At 38.7% G+C, this 15425-nt stretch overlaps 2 protein-coding genes across 3 annotated transcripts in view; one reads left to right on the forward strand and one right to left on the reverse strand.

Annotated features, from left to right (window-relative positions):
* Positions 1 to 3085: 3085 nt before the first annotated feature.
* On the reverse strand, positions 3086 to 10385 carry wars1 (tryptophanyl-tRNA synthetase 1). Its single transcript, XM_008399918.2, has 11 exons — positions 10279 to 10385; positions 9865 to 9988; positions 8574 to 8790; positions 8371 to 8479; positions 7322 to 7441; positions 7023 to 7205; positions 6843 to 6943; positions 5517 to 5629; positions 5263 to 5436; positions 3828 to 3968; positions 3086 to 3757 (listed from the first exon to the last, which is right to left on the reverse strand). Exons 2-11 carry the CDS (start codon positions 9976 to 9978, stop codon positions 3599 to 3601), a joined length of 1431 nt encoding a protein of 476 aa, XP_008398140.1. The 5' UTR covers positions 9979 to 9988; positions 10279 to 10385; the 3' UTR covers positions 3086 to 3598.
* Positions 10386 to 10650: 265 nt separating this feature from the next.
* Positions 10651 to 15425, forward strand: part of wdr25 (WD repeat domain 25) — a 118884-nt gene continuing 114109 nt past the window's right edge. For both annotated transcript variants that reach the window (XR_532628.2, XM_008399914.2), the window contains exons 1-2: positions 10651 to 10727; positions 12222 to 12835. Coding sequence is in view for 1 of the 2 variants with exons in the window: in XM_008399914.2 (XP_008398136.1) it covers positions 12233 to 12835 (603 nt within the window). In the remaining variant the exon portion in view is untranslated. The remainder of the gene's footprint in view (positions 10728 to 12221; positions 12836 to 15425) is intronic.

Genomic DNA, 15425 nt, shown 5'->3' on the forward strand with positions numbered 1-15425 from the left:
ATTTCTCAGTGAAGAACAGAACGACTTGCTGCTAAAGGTACAATCTGCTAAGTTACTGATTAGTTGGCAGGACTTTTTAAACAAGCATTACTATTTTTAAATGTTATGAATGAACTTCTCTGTTTATTTTTATGTTTTCTGTTTAAGGACAAACACTTCTGTTTGGGGTTTTGGTTCCTCCAAGAAGCCAGCGGTGAAATCTAGCTTTTGTTGTTCAGTGATTCATGGAAAGTCCTTTATTTTATCATTTTATCAGCGTGGGACAGTTTTGATTCCCAAACTGTTTGGAGAGGATGAGAGTGTTTATTCTGTTTTTATTGGCATACATGAAGACTTCATGTCTCTAAAGTTTGTTGGGGTTTCGCTCTAAAACACTTAATTGTGACAAAAAAAAAGTCAGATATTTGTCTTCATCACATTTTTAGTTTACTTATAATCAATGATAGTTGTTTTTTTTTTTTTGTTCAATTATGCTCCTTTCAATTGTAACTGTACCGGATGTGGTTCAGCTGAATGAGAAACAATAATACTAAACTTAAAAGTGACTTATTATCCAAAATTCACTTTTAGCATGTTTTATACTTTCATTTGGGTTTTAAATGCTTCTAAAAACAACACAAGCTCTTAAAAAAAACATCCCGCAAATATTTTGGCAATAAGTTGTTTCTTGGTGTTTTGAAAGTGAGCCGTTTCAAAAACCTTAAGAACGTAATGTTACAAATAAGCAGTCGCTGGCTGTTACCTAGCAACCCCAGCGAAGCCCGACCGTTACCTAGCAACCCCAGCGAAGCCCGACCGTTACCTAGCAACCTCAGCAAGCGGTAACTTTTATGTAAAAGAGCATTGTTTGACCAGGTTTATACATTGTGTGGAATGATATTGTTTGGATTATAAAAATTGTGTATGCAGGTTAATTTCACTCATTTTACTGGATCTTTGTTCTATTTAATCATTTTTTTTCTTTTTACATTCATCAGTTTTGGATCTGGACATCATCAGGTCTTTATTTTGAGTAGGAGTTTATACACTCATGAGCATAACTGCAGTTAATTTGGGCTTTTTAATGATCCATTTGAATATTTTTTCTCCTGGATTGGATGATCGTGCAACAAAAGAACTGAAATAATTTTTAAAAACAAGAATCAGCTGAACATATTTTAATTCTCTAATCAACAGAGGTTAAAAATATACATACACGTTTAGTTAAATGCAGAGAAACTACCTTGTTTTCTCACAGTCATCATTCTGGCTGGATATGTCCATCCATCCATCCATTTTTTATCCACCCTTGTCCCTCAGTGGGGTCAGGAGGGTTGCTGGTGCCCATCTCCAGCCAACGTTCCGGGCGAGAGGCGGGGTCACCTGGACAGGTCACCAGTTTGTCACAGGGCAACACAGAGACACACAGGACACACAACCATGCACACACACACACACTCACACCTAGGGACAATTTAGAGAGGCCAATTAACCTRACAGTCATGTTTTTGGACTGTGGGAGGAAACCAGAGTACCTGGAGAAAACCCACCATGCACAGGGAGAACATGGAGACTCCATGCAGAAAGACCGGGGCCGGGAATCGAACCCAGAACCTTCCTGCTGCAAGGCAACAGCTCTACCAACTGCCCCACTGTGCAGCCCTGGCTGGATATGTGATTATTATTTTTGCTTTTCATTTTATGCGTTTATTTAAACCTTTCTCACCAAAACACCACTCATCCAACTTTATGGGATTTTTAAAAACAAAAGCCGATAAAAGGAAAAGTAGCTTAAAAAAACTACTTTTACAACTGATTTTATGATCCGTGTCTTTAATAGTAATAGTTCAACTTACTTCACCTGGGATTGGCGGTTTTTGGTATAGGCAGTGTAATAGAAAATTTCATTTTTACCATGATTTCATTTTGGATGGAACTGATGATACTTTTTACCATTTATTTGCTGATTATATCTGCTGTGTTTTTGTATTTCTGCAAGGTGTGTTTTTCCATTAGTTTCCAGATAATGTTGAGATGTTTCTGCAGCTGTGATGGCAGAAGAGACCTGAAGACATCTTGGGTAAAATGCTTGATCTGGAAATTGTCTTAAAGGACCGACATGTGTGGAACGTAGTTTGTAGCCTGGTTTGACCTGAACCCAGGAGTAAAAGACAAAGAAGAATTAGAAGTTTCTCCTGAAATCCTCATCAGCTCTTTCCTGCCATAAAACCGTCCCCTCCTAGAGGTGGGGTTCAGGATCGTCTCTGTGGTTCGTCTGGCAATAGAGATAAGATCAGACTTTGGGTGGGTCTTTTCCCATATAAAGGGAAATAAACATCCAAGCTTCATCAATTTGGACAAACCAAATGCTTTCTACAGATAAATTTTATGATCTTATAAGAAAGATTCATGAGTGACAGATTTAATAAGCCCAAGAACACTGTGAAAACAGGTAAGTATAGTGACGGTAGCATTATGCTAAAGGTTTAGCCATTGTAAATAAAAATAAAAATAAACTGTATTTCCACCATAAAAAATGTAAAAATTTGGGGGTTTTAAATTTTTTTTATTTCTGACATTACTCTCAAATTTAGATTTTTTTTCTAGTAATTTTTCAAGCTCAGAAATTTCCATATTTTTTCTTGCATTTTTTTTTTAAAACTGATCTACGATCGCTCCAATATGCAGTCGAAGGTTCTTGCCTGTGGTGAATTGCACAGAGCAGCTGGAACATCTTAGCAAAGGGGTGTCCAAACTTTTTGTCACATGGGTCAAAAATATCGAGTCAAAATCAAGTAAAAATAGCCATCAGATTTTCTTTTTGTTTGCGTAGGACACAGATGTTATTCATCGTTGGTCCAAAACCTAAAAAATGATTTTGCATGTTTGCTGTATTAAAATAAAATCATACACTTTTGAAATTATTTTGTGCTGCTGCACCTAAAAAAAGTTGTATAATTTTTTAATTCAGTGCCACAAAAATGTCATTTTGCACTTTGGACATTCATGACTCATATTTCTTCAATAGGAACAATACGTTGATATAATCATCATAATTGTGTTTTAAATGCATGGAGTGGATAACATGAGGCTTCTGGAAACAAAGCCTCGATCCATTCGATTTTATTTGGTGCTTAACCATCTGATTTATATTAATGCAAACATTTTTTCAAGAGTATAACATTGATTCTATCTTTACACCCATTTCTGTTTTCCTAAAAAATCATTTCAATTATGTGCTGCACGATGTTCAACCCTGAGAAAACATACAAAACGCATCATTAAAAGCCCAAAACGTAATCACAACAACCGTCATTGCTTTGTTTTTGGAACATTAGGACCAATAACAAAGCGTTAGTGGCTCAAACTGTGAACGTATTAGTGTGATAATACAGGGTTGGTTTCACTGATGTGAGAAGTTAAATTTCCACAGAAGACTTCCGAAGCGGATGATTTTTGTTTGTCTTTAAGCAGGATTCAGAAAACATGCCTTTCACTTTCACTCCTCAACAACAATATGTGCATTTGCTGCAGCATGAGCAGTTTTTCTGTTTGCTCCCGTTACAGACGACTTCAAACGGAAAATAAAAGCCGAGCACAATAAACACGGATGTGTGAGCTACAAGTTAAAATTTAAAGGTCTGGGTGTCATGAACTGCTTCACTAATTCATCTGTGACTTGTTTGCGTCTCTCTTGATGCTGCGCAATCATCGGCTGCAGAGTCTCAATCAAGATCTTCTTCAGTTCGCCCGTTAGCAGAGCGCCGCTCGTGTAGTCCTGCGGGAAGAAGACGATGAGTGGGATTAGATAGATAAAAAAAAAAAAACAAGTCTGTTTTCTTCCTCACCTGTCTGATTTTCTCCAGCTGCTCATCATCCTCAAGGAAGAAAGTCAAATACATGAAGGAGACGTCTACGTCTGCGTTCCCGCCGTACTTCCTGTGTTCCTCCACCGTGTCCTTCCCTCCAGAAAACGCGTGTTTGTTAATCTGTAGGGAATAATCAGAGGTGAGGGAAATCTGCAACGTAAACCTAATCTGATTAAGCACGCATTCACACCAGCCCAGTTTAGTCTGCTTTAATCAAACTCCAGTCAGTTTGTTTAGAAAGTCTGATTCGTTCAGCAAAGTGAGAATGCGCAATCAAACTCTGAAGAGAGTGAAGTGGTTCTACTGTTTTGCAGGCCCAAAAAAATAAAGAAAGAAAAACTAAGATCAAGCAAATAAAAATGCCAGATTTTTGTCTTTTTTTCCAATCACAGACCCAATTATTTTAGACTCAGTTTGTGTCACTTTCTTTAAAAATTTTTGCTATATTTAGAAAAGTTTAATAAATTAAATAAAAGCTGATTTGGGTGCGGGCTGCGCAGTTGGTAGAGCTGTTGCCTTGCAGCAAGAAGGTTCTGGGTTCGATTCCCGGCCCCAGTCTTTCTGCATGGAGTTTGCATGTTCTCCCTGTGCATGGTGGGTTTTCTCCAGGTACTCCGGTTTCCTCCCACAGTCCAAAAACATGACTGTCAGGTTAATTGGCCTCTCCAAATTGCCCCTAGGTGTGAGTGTGTGTGTGCATGGTTGTGTGTCCTGTGTGTCTCTGTGTTGCCCTGCGATAGACTGGTGACCTGTCCAGGGTGACCCCGCATCTCGCCCGAAACGTTAGCTGGAGATGGGCACCAGCACCCCTCCCGACCCCACTGAGGGACAAGGGTGCAAGAAAATGGATGGATGGATGATTTGGGTGCAACAAAGTCAGTATAAGTCTGGATAAACACGGTTCTACTTATTAGAAAAGGTTTGTTGTAAAAATATAAGTACTTTGTCTTGTTCTTAACATTTTCCACTGCAATACAAGTCAGTAATATTTCTACCCAGATTTAAAATAAAAAGTTTAATAAACACATTTATATCATTGTTAAAGTGAACTCTGGTGCAGTTTGAATGCAAGCAGATTGGAAAAAGCTCCGAAAGCAGGAAGTGGATTAAAATGCAGGGAATTCTGGGTAAAAACAAACATTAGCAGGAGAAATTATTTATGTCTTTTAACAAAGACAAAAGAGAAATCATAAAACCACTCAAATCTGACACCACTCCATTTTTGTTTAGATTTTGAAAGAAAGGAAGTTGTCTTCTTCAGTGTTTCTTGATGCAGAGCCCCCGCAGGCGAGGAGGGGAACAGAAGTTTCATTTAGTTTGGTTCGTTTGATGCAGTGTGAAATCGAACCGCAGCAGCTAAAAATGTAAAATGTTACACTGTTACCAGGCTACCAGGTGAAAAACCCTAAATCACCTTGTTCTTGATCTGCTTCGGCGTGTCAGTGAGGAAGATGGAGGAGTTGGCGTCGCTGGCGCTCATCTTCGTCTGCGCCCCCTGCAGGGCGGGGAAGAAAGTGGAGTGCAGCAGGGCTGGTTTCGGGTAACCGATCCTCGGAGCAACATCGCGGGTCATCCTGAAGTAGGGGTCCTGTGTGACGGACAGAAAAACTAATCATTTTGTACAATAAACATATCTCTGCATTCCTTCCTCCATCTCGTGGTTCTGACCTGATCAATGGCACAGGGGATGAGGCACTGTATGTCTTTTCTGCTTCCGAAAACATGAGGGAAGGAGTTACTGAAGGATGGCGCGGCCTGGATGGCCGGGAAGCTGATCTTTCCTGGATGGAGAACAAAACACAATAACTGATCAAACGTATACTTGGAAAATACGAGACTCTGAACAGATTTGGTAATCTGAAGAGTAACTAAATCCTAGATTAACTATTTTCAGAAAGATAAAGTGTCAAAATTGGACCTTAAAGGAGACTTATTATGCAAAATTCACTTTTTGTGCTTCTGTTTGGGTCACAACTGCTTCTAAAAACAGTCAAAGTTCTTAAAACAAAACTCCCAGCCTTTTTTGTTTTGTGGTGTCTGGAAAATAAGCCGTTTGAAAAACCTCAGGAATGTAACCCAACAATCTACAGGCACTCTGCCGTTACCTAGCAACCCCACCAAGGCCCAGCCCGTCACCAAGCAAACCCACCAAGGCCCAGCCCATCACCTAGCAACCCCACCAAGGCCCAGCCCGTTACCTAGCAACCCCACCAAGGCCCAGCCCGTCACCTAGCAACCCCCGCAGCCACTTCTGTAGCTCCACCTTCTTCCACATATTTGCTGCGTCTCCTTTTTAAGAACCATTATAAATGAAACGTCAGAAATGTAGAAAACAGAAGTGATTAAAATGGCAAAGACAAACATCGTCCAGTCAACTGGCGACAGATTCGCATTTATCCATGACAGACGCAAAAAAAGTGAGTTTGCTAGCTAGTTAGCCTTTTTAGTTTTTCCTCCTCTGTCTATTTCCATTGTCGGAACCAGAACCAATGGTTCCTGCTAATATAGCTGCTAATGTAACTTTGCTGGCTAGCAAGTGTATATTAGCAGCTAGCTACAAGTAGCATCAACCGCCCCGAGTCACAGAACGTAAATAATAAGCGACCGAAAGGTTTGCCTGACTGAAAAGTCCCATGAGAAATAGAGACTATATAGAATATTTAAAATGAAATTGTAATTAAAGTATCTAAGGCCAGCCTACCTTTTTTAAATTAATTTAAGATATTTTAAGACCATAATTTTAGATTTATGGATATAAGACTGAAGACCTTTAATGTATTTAAGGCCAACTTACCTTTTTTAAATGAATTTGAAAGCCTTAATTTTAGATGAATGAGTTTAAGACTTATTCAAGACCCGTGATTAACGTATTTAATGCCAATTTACCTCCTTTTAAATTAATTCAAGAAATTTTAAGGCCTTAATTTTAGATGTATGCATTAAAGACTTTTTAAATCTGCGTGGTCAGTCATTTTACCGTTTTCAGCCGCTTACCGATGCAATCGCTGTCCGTGAAGCCAAAGATGCCTTTAACCTGGTTAAACGTCACATGCTTCTGGATCTTCACCACATTTCGGTAGAACTCAGGGGAGGAACTGAAGTAAAAACACAAACAACACTATAAAACACTATAATCTGACAGTGTTCTCTCTTTAGTCTCCAGTTTTGTTTTACCCCATGTAGTCGAGGTCAGAGAAGATGAAGGTCTTGTTGATGTCAAAGCCACAGGCGATTATGTCCTTGGCGTTTTCTATGGCAAAGCGGTGGCATTCTTCAACAGTCAGGTCCTTCCACAGGTACTTCTCGTCATCCGTCAGCTGGATCACCAGCGGGATGTCGAACACGTCCTGGAGCCATCTGGAACCAGGAGTTCAGTGCAATTTGCTCCATTTTGAAAGTCAGAACTGCACCTTTTGGTCGATTTTTAAATCTACGGTGTAGTAGTGACATATTTATGCAGGGAAAAAACTCACTTGGTGAAGATAAAAGGGATGAGGTGACCAACATGCATGGCCTCTGAGGACGGCCCTCTGCCAGTGTACAGGTAGAACGACTTGTGCTTCTCGTACGCATCCAGTACCTGATGCATATCTCTGCAGAGCAAAGGGGGAAAAATTACGTTTATTCTTCTGTATCCAATAATAATTCACTGTGATTTTATTTTGTCAACACAAAGTAGTGTAAAGCGGGAAATGAAATGCTTTTTGTGTTGAACCTTCTTTGATCTGTTTCACTGCATAAAATCTACAGCAATAAAGTTGAATTGTATCTGATTTTATCATAATAAATATTCAGCGTTACAGTAGAAAATGAAAACAACATGAAGACTAAGAGAAAGAAATGTATAGTCCTGTTTCGGCTGGTTACAAGGCAGAAGGGGACACAAAAAATGTGTTTATTATGTTGTTTATCATTTATTGTGATAAATTTCTTCTACCAGATGCAACTGCAGGGAAAGTTGGTGAATATACAGTAAACTAGACCAAGTATTTTTGGTCTAGTTTATTGAAATATCTTAGTGCACTTAAAATAAGACAAAACTAACTCATAAGTAACTTTTAAGCAAGATATAGGAGCTTGTTTTAAGTCAATAATACCTTAAAATTGCAGAAAAAATATTAGCTGCATTGACCGAATATGATACTTAAAACAAAACATTTTTCCCTTGTTATAAGTGAAATAATCTGCCAATGGAACTAGTGTTTTTTCATCAATATTAAGGAATCACTGACTTAAAACAAGCTCATATATCTACCTAAAAAGTTACTCAGAAGTTAGTTTCATCTTATTTTAAGTGTACTTAGATGTTTGCACAATAAATTAGACCAAAAATACTTGGTGAGATTTTGTGTTTTTGAAGTGAGAAAGCTGGAAACACTCGGAAATCATTTTTATTTCCTAAAGATGTGGAAAAATTAAGCCAATCGCACTAAAATAGAGCATAGTGAAGTTCATAGTTATAATATGAAAAGTTTGTATTAACGTGATTAATATGTCAGTTATTAATTGGAAGAACAAACACCTGTGTGAGAAGAAAACTCCTCTTCGTAGAAAGCGGTGCGGCTTCTGTCCACAAACCTTCTCTACTCTATCCACCAGCTCCTGGTCGATCTTACTGCTCCCAAACCTCACTAAAGGAAAGAAAAAAAAGAGAGAAACAATGTTTATCAATCCGCCATGATGGATTACCCCTCCCCTCAGACTTGAAGCTAACTGGACTCTCACCTATTAATTTGTCGTAATCGACTCCCTTGGCGTTGGTGGTTGAAACGGTCCATGGATCCACCGTGTCGTCCTCACCGGCGCCATCTGCTGCCGGGCCGTTGTTCAGCTCAGCATCGTTCTCTGACGGTGGACATCCTGCTTTGTAGTCCTGACCTGTCATCTGTTTGTAGTCCATTTTCAGCTTCAGTAGCAGCTGGACAGCAGCGTCAACCTCAGTCTGTAGAAAAATAAATAAAACGGGCAAAAAAACCCAACAATATCAACTATTAGGCTAAAAATTAACAATAAAACTGAGTAAGATTATCTATATTGCTTTTTTCCCTTAATTTTTACTGTCTCTAGATTAGTAACATGTATAAAAATAAAAATATTATCTATTATATTATAATGCTGCACAGTGGCGCAGTTGGTAGAGCTGTTGCCTTGCAGCAAGAAGGTTCTGGGTTCGATTCCCGGCCTGGGGTCTTTCTGCATGGAGTTTGCATGTTCTCCCTGTGCATGGTGGGTTTTCTCCGGGTACTCCGGTTTCCTCCCACAGTCCAAAAACATGACTGTCAGGTTAATTGGCCTCTCCAAATTGCCCCTAGATGTGAATGTGTGTGTGCATGGTTGTGTGTCTCTGTGTTTGCCCTGCGACAGACTGGCGACCTGTCCAGGGTGTACCCCGCCTCTCGCCCGAAACGTTGGCTGGAGATGGGCACCAGCACCCCTCCCGACCCCACTGAGGGAAAAAGGGTGCAAGAAAATGGATGGATGGATTATATTATAATGAATATAAATTACCATCTGAAATATCAGATGTTAATTTTAAATATATATTTTTTAAATGCCCCGTTTCCTTCAATGTCTAGAAACAGGAGAAGAGATCAATTAAAATCTCATTCACTTTTAAAAATTCTGTTACTGATAAAAAACAACAAATCTAGTTTTCCTACAGGTTGTTCATGTCCAAATTCTATATTTTTCCAGAGTTAAGTTCTCAGTTCTTTTCAGTCCATTTTTACAGTACAAATATAACAGTGTACCATAAATTCAAGGTGGATAAATCCAGCTTTAAAAATGGAAGTAGAAAAAATCCTGGAGCAGACTGATGACTCACTCCCAAATATGTTTTATTTACAAACACTATATAAACACCATGTTGATATATTAAATGATGATTAAATGATAGTCTGTCTCATCAGACTACATCCCCTTTTTGTAAATATTTATTTTACGGTTGTTGATTAACTTTTCTAAGCAGGAAGAAAATAAATTTTATTCTTCTCTTTTTGTTGTAAATGTGCCTTACTTTATCAGCTTTGGCTGACTTCAGGGACCTCACTTTTTCCCCTTGTTCGCTGAGTTTCTCATAAAGCTCCATGGGAGTGCTGGCTCCTTCCACGTCTCCTTGGCAGTCTGTCATCTCCTTCACCCTGACATGATGTGAAAAAAATTAAACAAATGTTACAATCACGCTTTAAAGAGAAAAATAAAACTGATTTAAAGCTCTGATATCTTTATATTTCCTCCTTCCGTAGCACAGAAGGCTCCCATATGTAAGCATTTATCAGAGCTAGCTTGGTAAATCAGGCTAATCGTTGCTAATACTCTCCATCAAAATGAGAAAATTGACAGTCGGCGGGTTCCAAAATTAAAAAAAACTATTGAGCTTAAAGGCATGTCAAAGAAATATCCGGTTAGTTTCTCTGTTTTTCTATCATACCGTTAAGATGACAGCTCCCTCATTCAACTTGCATCAGCCTGTAAAGATCCCGGTGCCCGGATTTACTTCTTCCCCGTTCAAACACGCCGTGTTCGAAAGGTTCCGATCATTCCGCGCAGTCAACATCCTGATAACATTTTTAGGTCTAGTTCCTACAAATGTTATCAGGAGAATACAAAATATCCATGCTATTTCGTTCATAACAAAAAATACTAAAGATATTTCAGAAATTATTATTTTTATGAGCAGGAAGTGCCTTTTTCTGGTTCCTACCCACTGGTTTCAAAATAAAAGATTTTAAACATAGGAAGACGCTTTCCCTATACGAACAAAACGAAACAATGCTTTTATTCTGAAATTCTCTCACTGACATTATTTTGCGGGATGTTAAACAAAACAAACTATCATAAACGCCACGGAGAGAAATCAAGGACTTCTCCAAAGTTCAGGTACAACAATGAAGCGCAATTATTAATCTGCTTTTATTTTGTATTATTAGCTCGTAAACTGAAAAGGAAAACTATGAACGTTAGCTAGATCTGCTAGCTGTTTGCTAATAAATATGAAAAGCTTTGAGACAGCAGACATTGCTAGTATATAACAAGCACTCTAAATTTACAAATATGGATGTATATATTGTCACATTTCAGCCACAAACTCAAATTAATTTAATTTTATTGTGATTTATGGCATAGACCAACAAAAATATGCACCTACAAGCAAAATTACCGTTTCTAAATGTGATATTTTCATTGATTATTAGCAAACATGACTGGGGGGAAAAATACCACACATAAAGCAAAAAACTGGTTTGGTTGTTAGTGATGAAAATATTTGATCCCCAACTACAATGTAAAATGAAACGTGGTTTTAAAACATTTATCTTCCAATAAAAAAAATCTGAGAAGTGTGGCCTGCATTTGTACTTAGCTTCACCCATCTTCCAGTTAAATCTGACTTCAGCTTTTCAAGTATGTACTGAAGTTAAAATAAATAAATAAAAAAACAACTTAAAATGGCTGAACTTTATTTTTGGAGCAGCATAGTTAGGTGGGGTGATAACAAATATAAATGAAACACTTTTCTGAACATAATTTGTAAGATTTGTGAAATTCCTGTATTCTTAAACTTCAACTGTTGCATCATGTAATATCTTAGGGAAATCTAATAACATTTAGAAACAGTACTGGATTCACTGTGAAAGGTTTGTAGGAACTGTTTGATGAATCGAAATCTGTCATATTTAAAACAAATTCCTCACTTATATTTATTGTTGTAGAGATTTTTAGTTGCACCAAAAATTTATTTTGCTGAAAGCTGATTATTCCTACGCCTGCTGCAATAAGCAATAATTCAATTAATTGCATGATAAATTAAAACAAACACAATCATTTCCATTTGCATGATTTCTTTCTACCAAAAACTGAATGACAAAACTCCTCAGTCTGGTGCTTTGGTCTCATCTCATAGTTTTGTTTACAAAGACTTCATAATTAATTTTATCTGTTGTTTTATTTATTTTGAAAATTTAATTTCCTTCAGTTACAGTGTTAAATATCCAGTAAAATTTAAAGTTTATTGATCTTTAAGAATGTGTTCTTGCATTATTATGCCATTAGCATTATGTTACTTGAAAATGGTCTCAAGACAACAATATTATCATTTATCGCAATAACCTCTGGGGTAATTTATCATCCAGTAAAAGTTGTTATCATCACAGGCCTGCTGAATAAATGTATCAAAATAAAAATATTGACTTTAGTGTGAGATTATGCTGCTGCAATGAAAGTGATTTGTTTTATTTATTCTTTTTTTTTTACACATCTTTATTAGTTATAATTTAAAAAAAAACCTCAAACCTGTAGGTATTGAATTGGCCACTAGATGCCGCATTTGGACCATAGATGAATTAATGACACTTATATTTGTTTCCTTATTTTCAGTGTCGTTGAAGATGTCTTCATTGGTGGCCTATGATGATTCAGAGGATGAGGATGAGTCCTGCGATCAGAAGGAGGAAGAACAATCACACCCGTCTGGACTTAATAGCTTTAATTTAAAGTCCAGACCTGCAGGTTCAGAAACTGTTTCAGGACAAAGTAGCTCTTCTTCGTTGTATGTTTACCCAAAGACACAACACTGGGATTGGGAATACCATGGTGGAAATGAAGGGAAACATTTTAAAGACAGACCTGCTTGTCTCACTTTCCCAAAAACTGTCGCTGATGGTTCAAATCCCGCTAAAAGGCGGCCATCTTCCCTCCCTGGTGTCAGACCGTACATCCCAAAGAGACAGAGACAATCAGAGGAAGCAAAACGCCCTGAGAATCACCCAGAACAAAGTTTGGAGAATCCAACCAGGAAAGGCCCAGTTCTCTCAGATGTTTCACCGAAAGTGAAACCTTACCTTGGTGAAAAATCCAAATCATCCGGGACGCCCAGGAAGCTTTTAATGAGCCTGGAGGGCCACCAGGGGGCAGTCAACATGGTGCAGTGGTGCCCTGTGCCTCACGTTAGCCACCTGCTGCTGTCGGCCTCCATGGACAAGACCTTTAAGGTAATAACAGCCCCTACTTACTGCTGAAATGATGACATTTAGGATGGACGACCATGAAACACAGAACCTTTAGCCAGAACCCACCGGACCGGCCTCTGTTATTTAAACAGCCTTCAAAGCTGAATGTTATTTACTGGAATCTAAATTATGATGCACTTTGTAGGCCTGCTTTATCCTGAGCAACATTTTTATTTTGCACACTTTGAATTGAAATATTTATTTATTTCCATTTTGGGGGGTGAAAGATGAAGTTTTACAATGCTATAATTTTTTACTTTTACTTCAGTAATTTTATTATTAAGTATTTCTACTCTTACATGAGTAAAATTTCTAAAGCTTATTAGGATTAAAAGTGACAGAGGCCCTAAAATAGCTCAAAACAGGCAGAACTGAGCAGAACTACAATCTCGTTATTTAAGAATGATTCCTGCAAAAAAATATAATGAACACATTTTGCAAAGCCCATAGATATTAGTTTTTTTTATTATAAGGAATAATACAGAGTCTCCTTAAGAAGCGATGTTGGTTCCGGTGTCTCTCATCTTCTTCTTGAAATGCAGATGTAACATGTTACACAGACATGACTTTTATCTGAAGTTAGATGATGTTATTTCTGTTTCAGGAGTGGCTGAACATAAGTAACATATATTAGAATTGTCTTTGTGTGGTGTCTTCACCTCATGAATCTGTCTAAAACTCTTGAATGGACTTTCCCTCATGATCCTCTGCTGTTATCGTTGTGTCTACTGCATTTTTTCCTTCCACTCAATTTTACAATACTTTGCTTAGATTCTTTTGTAATGTTTTTTTTTGTGGCTTATAATTGGTGAGTCAGCAGTCTTTACCCTGTTTATGTTGACCATAATTTAGGGCTAACAATATATATTGTGATAGATATCGATCAATTTCAATAGATAATACATCTGATAAAATATCCAATATTCTAGCAGTGGTCCCCAACCCTGGTCCTCAGTGCCCACTGTCCTGCATGTTTTAGGTGTTTCCCTGCTGCTGCACACCTGGGTTAAATGAATAAGTGACTTTCATTTAGCAATTCTGCAGCAATTGCAGGAATGCAAAGAAGGTGATGCAATCATATGAATCAGCTGTGTTGGAGTCCAGACTCATCAAAACCACGCAGGACAGCGGATCCTGAGGACAAGGGTTGGGGGCCACTGCATTAAGACATATTCACTGAACTCTGTTCCAGAACCACTCAGCATTCTGGGAGACGTAGACTGAGAAGAGGGTTTAACTGCTCAACCCACAGACATAATAAAAGAATAGACTCCGCAATGGCTACTTGGATGCAGGAAATATGGCGGCTATTTTGGAGCGGTCGCCAGTCCTACTTGGCTAAAGCAAAACAGCAGAAGATGCCTCAGCACTGCTGGATATTTTTGTTCAAATTGACGGACTCGGGGCATAGCTTTTCACAAGCAAGATGAACAAATTATTGTTTATATTTTGTATTAGCTATAGTGTTTGGTGTAAGATTTATTTAGGAAACCTTCAAACCTTTTTTTATTAGTCTTTTAATTGGTCTCTCTAAATTCTCCTTAGGTGTGTGTGTGTGTTTGTTTGTAATACCTTGTGGGGACGATTTTCCTGACACATACTACATTGTGGGGACCAATTGCTCCTTGTGGGGACTGAAGCCTGGTCCTCACAAGGGGGAACCCTGTTTTTGGGTCAGGGGTCATCGTTAGGTGTGAATTGAGTTTTGGGCAGGCTTGGGGTTAGGTATGTGATGGTTAGGAAAAGGGTAAAGGTAAGGTTTAGGCTGTAGAAATTAATGGAAGTCAATGGAAAGTCCCCACAAAGATAGCCACGCAAACGTGTGTGTGTGTGTGAGCAAGCGAGTGCGTGCGTGCATGTGTGTGTGTGCATGGTCGTTTGTCCTGTGTGTCTCTGTGTAACCCTGCGATGGACTGGCGACCTGTCCACGGTGACCCTGTCTCTCGCACTAAACGTTAGCTGGAGAGGCAGCCACATCTCCTGACCCCAGTAGTGACAAGGGTGACGGACGGACGGACGGACGGACGGACGGACGGTCGGTCTTTAAATTACTAGAATTTCCACATAACTTATATTTGGTTGTTTGATGATATAAATTTCTGATGTGTATTATAAATGGAGACAAGTGCACCAGGTGAGAGACATAGTTAAGTTAATAATATTTAATGAACAAACAGATAATCAAACTTACAAAAATGAAAAAATCCAGGGAACAACAAAAAAGCAAAACAAAGACAAACTGGAGACACAGGAAGATCACGAGGAAACTGCGATGGACAGGTTGCCAGAGACAGACAGGACAAACACACATTCATACCTAAGGATGGGTTTAGAGAAATCAATTAACAAAACAGTCATGCTTTTGGACTTTGGGAGGTAGCCGGAGTACCCGGAGAGAACCTACGCATGCATGGGGAGAACATGTAAACTCCATGCAGCACGACAGAGAGGAAGACCAAAAGAATCTGAGGAGGATGCCGGTGGAACAGCAGCCTGAGAGGACGTCGGCAGCGGAGCAGAAACCTGGGGAGGACGTTGGCAGTGGAGCAGAAACCTGGGAGGACGTTGGCAG

The sequence above is a fragment of the Poecilia reticulata genome, linkage group LG22, assembly GCF_000633615.1.
Source record: "Poecilia reticulata strain Guanapo linkage group LG22, Guppy_female_1.0+MT, whole genome shotgun sequence".
Classification (NCBI taxonomy): domain Eukaryota; kingdom Metazoa; phylum Chordata; class Actinopteri; order Cyprinodontiformes; family Poeciliidae; genus Poecilia; species Poecilia reticulata.